At 35.1% G+C, this 11818-nt stretch overlaps 2 protein-coding genes across 2 annotated transcripts; one reads left to right on the forward strand and one right to left on the reverse strand.

Annotated features, from left to right (window-relative positions):
* Positions 1–7456: 7456 nt before the first annotated feature.
* On the reverse strand, positions 7457–8022 carry LOC125841541 (uncharacterized GPI-anchored protein At3g06035). The gene has a single exon (XM_049520698.1). The coding sequence runs from the start codon at positions 8019–8021 to the stop codon at positions 7518–7520; it is 504 nt and encodes a 167-aa protein (XP_049376655.1). The 5' UTR covers position 8022; the 3' UTR covers positions 7457–7517.
* A 1416-nt stretch (positions 8023–9438) lies between these two features.
* On the forward strand, positions 9439–11681 carry LOC125841553 (NADPH-dependent aldehyde reductase 1, chloroplastic). The gene is made up of 4 exons (XM_049520706.1): positions 9439–10107; positions 10555–10931; positions 11024–11382; positions 11484–11681. Exons 1-4 carry the CDS (start codon positions 9838–9840, stop codon positions 11504–11506), a joined length of 1029 nt encoding a protein of 342 aa, XP_049376663.1. The 5' UTR covers positions 9439–9837; the 3' UTR covers positions 11507–11681.
* Positions 11682–11818: the final 137 nt, after the last annotated feature.

Genomic DNA, 11818 nt, shown 5'->3' on the forward strand with positions numbered 1-11818 from the left:
ACAAAAATAATAATATTATGTTCCACAACCCTTTCTTGAAATCCGTAGAACATCTCGCGGTCTAAGTCCCGTATATCCATCCTCATCTTCATTGTCCCTCTTCCTCTTTTTGGCCGGAAGATCCTTTATGTTCACATTCTTTACAATTCTTTTAACAACTTTTTTTCTTCCGGGTGTTTGAGGCATATCATCCACTGGCATAATGAAAGTAAAATTTGGAGACGAGAGTGGTGACAAAGTGGTCTGCAAATAGAAAGTTAGATATTGGAAATTGAAAATTAATTGACAAAAATTATGTCTTTACTACTACATTTCTTATATAAAATCAAAGCATTAATAACTAATGTAAATATTTTAAAATAAATACATAAGATAAACCTGTGTCACATTGGGATCCTCATTAACTGTCGGAACGATATTCTCTATGATTGTCGTGGGGCCAGAATCCACGATAGATGAAGGCCCGTAGTATGAATCTAAAAAATAATTAAGATTTAATTTAATATAAAATCAAAGCATTAATAACTAATGTAAATATTTTAAAATAAATATATAACATAAACCTGTGTCACATTGGGATCCTCATTAACTGTCGGAACGATATCCTCTATGATCATCGTAGGGCTAGAATTCATGATGTTTGACGTGCCAAATTGATGGATATGCAAATCATTGGCCTCTACTCCCGCCTCTGCCTTTATGTCTGGAGGAATAGGTATACCACCTGCGCCACGTCCTAGAGCACATCCTTGTGCTCTACCTCTATGCCCCCCACGTCCTCGTCCTCGTCCATCTACACTTCCACGTCTGGGTCCTCTGGCACGTATATGTTCAAACAAAGGATCTCCCTCAAAAAATGGCTCTCTAAATTGTATTTCGGCCTCAAGAAATGTATCCCTAACAATCTGAGATACCTCTTCACCATGTGAAGCTAAGGTTGTGTCTCTCTGCCACTGTAATGCAAGATTGTGCAACTTAAATTGTCCTCTAGACATCGCAATGCTAGTACCATTAGAATGAACAAAGCCTGATGATACATCAAACTCTAATGCAGGCTTACCTATAAGCAACCTTCCATACCGCATGTACCACAATTTATACCCTGCCCCGTTAGTACCATCATCTACCGCAAATGCTAAACTCTGATGTCGATTACCCCAATCACGAAAATATTTATCCAACATTTCAAGAACCTCCGATCCAAGCCTCCTACGTTGATCATGCACGTGGTGGTTGGCTCCCTAACTAGGAATCACAGGTACATATTGGGGACGACCAAACTGACGCATCACTCTATCAGGTGCGTGCACCTCAACAATCTCTAGGCAAAGCATAGACACGCATGCCATCTATAAAGGCTCATCGACCGTACAACAACGAGGCAGTGTATGTAAAATCTCATTATACGGTGCCCATCGAAACTATTTTTAAAATATAACAATTAGATAAAATCAACATTAACCGTTTAGTATATAAATAAAAGTATTATTGATTTACTTACTTTTATATAATTTACTTTTATATGTAGTTTATATTTTAAAACTAGTAAAGAGTTGCAAAAATTATTTGATGTACCTGATCCTTCGTCATGCGATCTAGTTGATCTCTAATCAGGATAAAAACATGATGTGACTCAGTATCCCTATCAATTCCATGCGTCTATCGCCTAGCAGATGGAAGTAATACGTCACCATCATGCAGCGGAGGAGCTGATGGTTGTACAGGCAAGATCCTCTCCTAACACCAAACCTTAATGTGACAAACAAAATAATTAAACTATTATCATTAACAAAAAAAATTAACAATTACATATATCTATTTTTAATAATTTTTAGAAATTATTTGTATGTAATTTAAATATTTTAAAAAATTGAATATAGAAAAATATTCTTGTACAGTGTAATGTTAAAAGATTCTTTGTATTTGAATGTATTTTAAAACTTTAGTAAAGTTACCTGAAGAAGAGGAATAAATCCGCAAATGTCAACCACATTACCGATAGATGCTCGACAAAGTGCACGGTACAAGTAGGCCAACACTGCACTACCCCAATTGTACTTACCTACGTCGTGGATGAGATCTAGGAATGCCAAGTATTGTAAACTAATAAGGTTCCCCGATGTGTTCGAAAATAATATGCCCCCAGTATAACAAGCATGTAAAGTTTAGAAATTTTCTCAACCGCTCCACTGGAGTAGCATCTCCTATCGGATCTACTTGTAACTGATCTCGCAAGTAGCCGGTAATGCTATGTATCCTCACCGGGCTTGCACCATCCATATCAGCAGGTGCTATGGCGCATCCTGTGAGTGTCTCTAATAAAGTACGCCATGGACGAATCCTTCGTGCAACATCCTGCATGTACATAACATCACCATCGATGCGCAAACCAAACAAGACCTGCACATCCTATAATGTAATCGTGACCTCACCAAAAGGTAAGTGGAAACAATGAGTCTCTGGCCTCCAACGCTCAACCATAGTTGTAACAAGGGCACAGTCATACTGCATCCTGCCCACACAAACTACATCATACAGTCCTGACCTACGTAAGATCTCCTCAACACATCCATGAGGTCGATGCAAACGAAATAAATTCCAGGCATCATTCATGCGCACCGTCCTCATAAGGCTAGTAAATGATATCTCACCTTTCCATAACAATTCTGATTTATGCTCATGCTGAGAGAGAAGAAGCGTACGATCAATCGGTCCAGGATTCACAACACGCTCCATTATATTTTGTAAGAAGAATTCTATTTATTCATTTAATATAATTATATCTTGACAAATTAAACTGTGAACTATCTTCAAACGAATAATTGTACGAGAACTAAAGAATCTCTAACTTCAGCAAGTCAATTCAATGTGTTATTTGTCGAGTCAACCACAAGAAAATAAAATAGAAAAAAAACCAAAAGAAACATATACCAAAAGAGAAACAGATGGAACCATCTATTACATATTTAGTGGATTTTTTAACACACCTACAGAGTCTGAGCCAAATCAATTGTGTCAAAATGAACCATACATCCTGAACTACATCCACTGTTGTTATTCTCGATCATTAAACTAATGAAATAGATATTAGTATCATTTCCAATGTAGCATGACATATCCATTGAACAATCCTAATTTACATACGTCATAACTCATCTGAGAGGTGTATTTATGCACATTGACAATTTTACACAGCACAGAGTCTCTACAGTCTACATATATTTAATCTTTAACTCTTTCTGTGAACACCTATGCACTTATATGAGTTATACAAGTATATATGCTACAATCGAAAAAGCTTTTTATCATGGCAAAGATCATAAGCATGACCAGCCCAAAGACCTCCAGGAGTATCAGATGGCTAAGTAACCACATGCGCAGACATGGACTCAAAAAGTGACAACAAACTGAAAAGGTCATCAACATAAAAGGCTTCTAGCATTTGAGTATCATTCTGTTTGTTCCATATTAAGGAAAATAGTGCAGAAGGAATTAGTACGTTTCAACGATTGACTTCTATCTTTCCCTTGCAAACAAGATCAAATGGGCACTTACTAGTTATAAGTAAAATTAAACAATTTGTGTTTAAGGAAACCAGCAGATGAAATCTTCTCCACCAAACCCTATTTTGCAATACCAATTCAACAGTGTAATTCCTTTTGTTTATTTTGAATTAAAGATTTTTTTTCTAACTCAATATTTAGTAATTGAATGCACATTGTATAAGACTTGCTAAAATTTTGAACAAATTACAACATCATTTTAAAATAATGAAAATATGAATTGAAAAAAATACCTAATTTATATAATTTGTAGGGTCGGATTGTTATGTTGTCGGGTTGTGCTACTCCAATCTTTCAAGATTTTGATTTTTTAGTGTAGGACCACTTCAATTGTCGGATTGGGACCATCAACTGTTAATCTTCAAAGTGAAAAGTTTGGAAGCCATGAAAGATAAAGGGAAGAAGAAGAAAGTGAAAAGGTAAAGTAACTTTTTATAAAGTGTAAGATTTTCTTCCACTTTATAAAGTATAATAAAAAGTTCCACTTTACAAAGTGTAAGAAAAACTTACACTTTATAAAGTGTAAGAAATAGTTTCATTTTATAAAGTGTAGGAAATAGTTTCGTTATATATTAAAATATACACGTTATGAGATTAACGAAAAACGTTTAGAATATTAGATAAAGTGAAATATTTTCTTCCACTAAGCCAATTTAGTTACTTACTAAAGTAGTGGCTTATTTTGGTCACTTTTATGTTTTTGTGGCTTATTTAGATTCCTAGCTCAAATATTGATTGGTTTTTGGGTCCAATAAAGAAAAGTTACAATCTTAAAGCAAGAGGATACAAAGGCTTAAGGAAAGAAAAAGTAGGAAGTTACGAAAATGCCTTTGTCATACAAGCAAGCATGTTGACGAAGACATACCTGCTTGTAGACTCTACTTATATGTTACTTCTTTTATCCCAATGTATGTAGCACAAATAGAATTTCAAGAGTCAATCAAATGTTGTTAATTATTGAGATTTATAATATTTTTTACGTAGTTTCCAAATTAAATAATATATGTTACTTCTTTTATTTCATTTATGTGATACATATAGATTAATTTTATGAATCAATTGAATTTTTTATATGTTTTTTACAAATATTTTAAGTTGGCAATAATTATAATTTATCATATTTTTTACATAATTTTTAAATATTTAAAAATTTAAAAAACAAGACAAACAAATTAAAACAGAAGAACCATCGAAAAAGAGAAAATAGTGCAGCTGCCAGGAAGGCATATCGACCATGACCTGCCTGGTTAAGGTTATTGCCACTTATATATGTACTAGATAAAGGTCCCGTGCTGGAAAATATCTAAAACTAAATTTGTAACTAACTCATGCCACCTGCTTTCTTGTAATGACCCGTAAAGTCAATTTTGGAAATTTACGTAAAATTATAATTTTATCCCTTCCGATAGTTGCCTAGGGTCCCTTTTGATTGGTCGGTGAAGTTGGTTTGGGAATTTGAACTATCCGATAGCTGCGATTATTTGAGTAGCAAGTATTTATCTAATAATTAATTATTGGTAATTAGTAATTAATGGGTCAAGCCCATAATTTAATTAATACTCTTATAACTTGATCCATGTATTAATAAGATGAATTAAAGTTAGTACGGTTAATAAGTTATCTCAAAAGCTAACCTAGATGTGCGGCAAAAAAATAAACAAGTACGAAAGATTGAGCAGATCAGGTAAGTTCTACTACGATTCCTTGTAAATTTTAGATATTTCTATTACTCCCTCTGTCCACAATTGTTTGGCAGGTACTAAAAATAGATGTTCAAGATTAATTATCAATTTAAACAATCAAGAAATAATTAGTCACTTTTTTCCAATTCTGCCCTTAATGATTGTGTAGTTCAATTGAAAAGTTATGTGGACTTTTGGTTTTCTTGATATAGTAGGGTTATATTAGTCAAATTACATCTTGTATTAAATTTTCCTTGAGGGATGTGCACGGCCTTACCTGACAAACAATTGTGGACGGAGGGAGTATATAGAAAGGTGAAGACGACCAGGACGACCAAGGGAAAAATAGGTAATTTCACGCTCACAAATTCACTATGTCGGTGCTTCTAGAATCATCGGTCTTCAATTTTTCTCAGTCCAAACGTAGGATTTCAACTCACTCTATGCACAAACACTCGAACATAATTCTAAAAGTTCTCTTTCTTCTTTCTCCTTTGTGCTCAAATTGGGTATATTTACTTCTAATTGTTGGTGCCTACAAGCTATCGCTGAAGCTGAAGCCCAATCGTTGAAGATGGATGCCATACCTATGAGGTGTTTAATAGAAAATCCAAAAAGAAAAAGGCAGATTCCATCACCATCAATCTTCTTGCTCCGTAAGCTTTAAATCTTCTTTCATTATACTTTATTAATTCCATTTTTTTTAACCATTTTCATCCCCTTTGGGACGAACTGAATTTTATTATCTGAAAATAAGGGTATTTATCTTCTATTATTTCAATACTCTGTTTTAGTTGTTGTTTTCCTTTTGGGTATATGTATGTGTTCGTTAATAAAAGTTATTACTTTCTTTCGATTGTTCTTTTGAAAAAACATAAGAAGCTATTTTCTTTTGTCCCAAAAACTGAACAACATATTACTTTTGAATGGTTCAGTGGAGTTAAAAAACACTATAGGTAATTTCTTTCTTAAGGTTGGTGGGTAGAGTTAACAAATACTTGTGTGGGTATGCATTGTCGAGGAAAGTGTTAGGTGCTCAAACACTGGCTTGGACGCCATTTTTGGTGGAGTGATGCCCCTCATCCTATATAGGATGGTGTCCCGTGAAAAAGATGCTTATGCCAAGGTAGCAATGGTGGTTGAACAAATAATTGGCTCATGTCATATGTTTAAAATTATTGTGATGCCCATGCTCTGATGAAAGTTATATTTGGAGTAAAACAATCTTTGTTTCACTCTCTTTTCGGAAAATAACNATTTTGTTTATTTCGAATTAAAGACTTTTTTCTAACTCAATAATTAGAAATTGAATGCATACTGTATAAGGCATCATTTTAAAGTAATGAAAATATGAGATGGAAAAAAATACCTAATTTATATAATTTGTACGGTCGAATTGTTATGTTGTCGGGTTGTGCTACTCCAATCTTTTAAAATTTTGATTTTTTAGTGTAGGGCTGCTTCAATTGTCGGATTGGGACCATCAACTGTTATGTTAATCTTCAAAGTGAAGTTTGGAAGCCATGAAAGTGAAAGGGGAGAAGAAGAAGTGAAAAGGTGAAGTAACTTTTTATAAAGTGGAAGATTTTCTTCCACTTTATAAAGTGGAAGATTTTCTTCCACTTTATAAAGTGGAAGAAAAAGTTCCACTTTACAAAGTGTAAGAAAAACTTACACTTTATAAAGTGTAAGAAATAGTTTCATTTTATAAAGTGTAGGAAATAAGTTCCGTTATATATTAAAACATACACGTTATGAGACTAACGGAAAACGTTTAGAATATCAGATAAAGTGGAATTTTTTCTTCCACTAAGCCTATTTTAGTTACTTACAAAAGTAGTGGCTTATTTTGGTCACTTTTATGTTTTTGTGACTTATTTTGGTTCCGAACTCTCCAACTGCTTATGCCATTACAACGGCATTGGCGGCTGAAAATTCCAATGTGTTCCCCCCTTTAGTGCGATTTAGACGTAACATTCACCCTTGTACTCCACTATGTGGTCCCTTCTTTTCCTAAATTCAACAAATTTATAGTAGTCAGTCATACATACTTGTAACAATCCAAAGGTCCCTTAAAACTTGTTTCAATCAAAAATTCAGTTGCACTTTTAAACTATCATAACAATTCATTACACACTTTTACTATATAAAAGTGAATTTAATTACCCTTAAAACTGATTCTTGGAATACATACATGTACAGTAAAACAGTCGATATAGATAATTAAGGACCAACATAAATACCAGTTACATCAATAAATGGACATAATTAACTAGCTAGCTAGGAAGAGACCTAACAACACAAACATCAAATAATAATGAATAGTACTCATACCAAACACACTACTAGTAACTCCACTAGTAAAGCTACCAGCGACAGTATTCGTGGTCAAGACAACAACAGTCCAGTCTTTCTCAGTGCCAATTCCAGCTCCAGTATACTTAGAATTGTTAAGGTACCCCGCATGCCGAGACTGAGTATAGTTCGTTAGCACTAGGGTCGCAACACGATTGTGGACGCAAACCGGGAGGATAACGCCTTCAGCTGTTGTGTTAATGTCAATGTCGCACTTGTCTAAAAGTTTGGGGTACTGAGCAAATTGATCAGATGCCGGAGCGGGAGTAATGCCGCCACTCGGGCATGGTTGGTTTTCCAACTCATCTGCAATTTCATTGGCTAGACAATCTGCCTTGTCCTGCTTCGTTAGGGCTGGTAACTTGTGGGATTGCCGGTAACTGTTGATACCGGAAAGGACGTGACCTTCTTCATCTGCCATAATATATATATATATATATATATCATGTCAATATTTTAATGGAATCTTCACACAAATAATCAGTAAGATTTACTATTTATTTTTTACCTTTTTCCTTTTCCTAGCTGTTATACATTGATTTTTGATGATCATAACTGAGAACATCGCCAAGGACAAATTAAAAGACTAAAAGATCTTTTGATAATATGCGCGTTACGCATTACTTAAGACTAAACATCTCATAATATATGGAGTAATTAAATCAATTTCTGCATTGTGCCATTGCGGCAACACTAAACAGGCACTAACTAAAATCATGGCAAAATTCAAAATTTGTTTATATTATACCCGGTTCCGTATCCAAGTTCTTAGAAACTACTAGTAATTAAAGATCTACAAAAAGCAGCTTATTGGTTTTCGTAAATTTTATACTGGTATTTATTGCTCTGTAGTACTAGTATATACAATATATTGTAAACCACTGTCATATCGGCTTGAGGTAATTTTTTTAAGTAATATTCATAATAAGTGAAACTTATACTCCAACGTAATAAGTAAAACAAGTAGGGTTAACTATATATGCTGAAAGTTTATAACACTGTTGGTGAAAACAAATTCGAATCTAACGCTTGTTTGGAAGGTTACTTACTGTACTAGGTGCACTATGTTCTATGTTTCTTTTGGTTGTTACTTAAATTTAGATTCAATTTTATTTATATTGTATCGTTACATCTATTATTGTGTAACAGAAAAAAAAAATCCCCATTTTATCCAACAATCGATTTGGTAATGATCAAATCCTTACCCTTTTTTATCCTCAGTTTTTCTTTGCTCAATATATATCTGATAATTGTATTTTGTCCTCTCTACCTTATATATACTATTTGTCCTTTTATAATAGTTCTACCTGTAGATATATACCCCTACATTTCTTATAATCTCATCCTACAATAAAATACAACACATAAAGCAGCTTATTGGTTTTGTCTGATTATGATTTGAGATGAAGTATGTGATCTTGAGCTCTCAAACAAAAATATATTAGATGTACCGAAATACTTTAATCTATAAATTAAAATTAAAGATTTATTTCTAAACTGACTAAACTAAAAAAGAATAGGACAAATAAATAAAAATAACAACCATGGAAAGAAGCTGCAAACATAGAATGAATTAATGAAGAAAGGATTTAAGAAAAAAAAGCAAAAGAGAGAGTGCATGCACCATCGCAGTTCACCGTAGCCAAGATAAGGAGCGGTGCAAGCAGAAATAAAAAAGCAGCAGCAGAAACTCGAAGTGACGCCATTTTACGCTTCTGATCAGTAAACCACTTTATCGAATTTGTTTCCACTGGAATATGAGACTTTCTTGCTGTAGAGTAGTAGATTATGGAGAGTTATCCGGATATAAACTTAGTTTTCTCAAACTCCCAAGAGAAACTGAGCGCCACGCCGTATGGAAATTTGCATGAAAATAACACGTTGCGGACATGCAAAGCATGTGACGCATAAAGTTAACCTCTTACACCAATCTAAATATACCTCTTATTGGCACCTGTAAAGTACTCCAACCTTATTTTTATACATATCAAAAATCCACTTAATTGCTACATTGCTAAAGATGATCAGCTGAAGCTGGTCCGCCGAACACACCTTAATTATGACGTGCGTTTCTACAGACGTGTCCACAGCATGCGGCTTAACAAGACACGTACTAGCTGCTACTCTTCCACCGTTTCCCTCTTCCTCCTCCGTGTACATACATATAAGACACCTCCTTAATTTGCCAAGTATATCCATTCATCACTCACCACTACTTTTCTTCGTATATAAGGGTAATGTGCTCTCGTTTTCTGCCTTGTTCAGTTAGAGCTTTGTCTTCCACTTTCACTACTTACCACCTAATTTCTCCCTGCAGCTTCTTTACTAACAACAACACTAAGAGAAGAAGATCATATCCTCCGGTTAATATTATCGTGAGATCAATGGCTTCAGGTGGACAAACATTCCCACCCCAGAAACAAGAAACTCAGCCTGGCAAGGAACATGCCATGGACCCTACTCCTCACTATTCTAGCCAGGATTACAAGCCTGCTAATAAGCTTCGAGTATTTAATCCTCTTTTCTTAATTCCCTTCAGTATTTTCTTCATTTCTTACCTGCTATCGCAAACTTTTACAAATTGCATTTAGTTCTTAGGCTCAAGTACGAAGTGAAGTCTGAAGTATACTGTGCATGCTTGGAGAATAGCCGATCCCTCGTTAGGGACGGTTTATAGATCATAAAATTCCCACAAATGGAATGAAAAGTGGGTCCATGTAAATGATCAAGGCCTTTGTGTAGTATTATTCTGTTCCAGTTTATCTAGCATCTTTAACTTTGATCTTCACATAGGGTATAAGAAAAAATCAAAATTAATTTTTTTTTTTTTAATTATGAGAAGATAGATATTCTTTTTTTTTTTGGATAGATGAGACTAAAAAGAGAAGACAAAAGAAAAGTGAAGTGGCAGAGAGGGAGTAGTTTAATGAACTCTTTATTTTGATAATGTGAAGGGCAAAATAGCGCTGGTGACCGGAGGCGATTCCGGGATTGGACGAGCAGTGTGCCATTGCTTTGCACTGGAGGGTGCAACTGTGGCCTTCACTTACGTCAAGTCTCAAGAAGAAAAAGATGCGCAAGACACACTTAAATTGCTAATGCAAGCCAAGGCAGCAGATGCAAAGGACCCAATGGCGGTGCCAACGGACTTGGGATTCGATGACAATTGCAAGAGAGTGGTTGATGAGGTTGTGAATTCCTATGGCCGGATTGATATTCTGGTGAACAATGCTGCAGAGCAGTACGAAGCTAGTTCGGTTGAGGAGATCAATGAGGAAAGGCTTGAGAGAGTTTTTAGAACTAACATCTTCTCTTACTTCTTTGTCACTAGGTTGGTCCTATTTTAAGAAGATTTACACAATTATAGTGTAAGGTAAGTTTTACAGTACTTCTGTACAATTCAAATGAATGTTTTGGCTGCAGGCATGCTTTGAAACATATGAAGGAAGGTAGCAGCATAATAAACACAACATCAGTGAATGCATACAAGGGGAATGCAAAACTTCTTGATTACACAGCCACAAAGGGTGCAATTGTTTCATTTACTAGAGGACTTGCCCTTCAGCTTGTGGAGAGGGGCATACGCGTTAATGGTGTTGCCCCTGGCCCAGTTTGGACACCACTGATTCCAGCTTCGTTTTCTGAAGAGGAATGTGCAAATTTTGGCAAACAAGTGCCAATGAAGAGGGCTGCTCAGCCTATAGAGGTGGCCCCGTCGTATGTTTTCCTGGCTTCTTGCCCGGAATCCTCCTATATAACTGGCCAAGTTATCCACCCTAATGGTATGCTGAGCCTTTACATAGCCAAGTTGCTAAAATTAAAACTAATATGTTATCCTTAGATTGAGCATATGATCTGAATGTTGTATATTGTTGGTTTGCAGGTGGGACGATAGTCAATGCTTAAAAGTCTCTTTGGGAGCTTTTGTCAGCTTACGTGGAAAGCTTTTATCTGTTTTGTGTTAATTTTAATGTACTATCTGTGTTTTGTACTATGGTCTCCACAGTGAAGTGGTATTAATAGAATAATACTCCACTCAGTATGTTTATAAGTTGCAATGAAAAATACGCTTTTGTCTCTTTATTTGTGTCCGCGCTTTGGTGTCCCTTAAAACAAGGTTTTATCTGCTCTTAATATTGTCTGGAAGAAGCCGATAGCAACTGGATAACGAAATTAAACAAATTGGAGGACAAGTAAATAGGAGGAACCAAGAAGAGT

The sequence above is a fragment of the Solanum stenotomum genome, chromosome 1, assembly GCF_019186545.1.
Source record: "Solanum stenotomum isolate F172 chromosome 1, ASM1918654v1, whole genome shotgun sequence".
Taxonomy (NCBI): domain Eukaryota; kingdom Viridiplantae; phylum Streptophyta; class Magnoliopsida; order Solanales; family Solanaceae; genus Solanum; species Solanum stenotomum.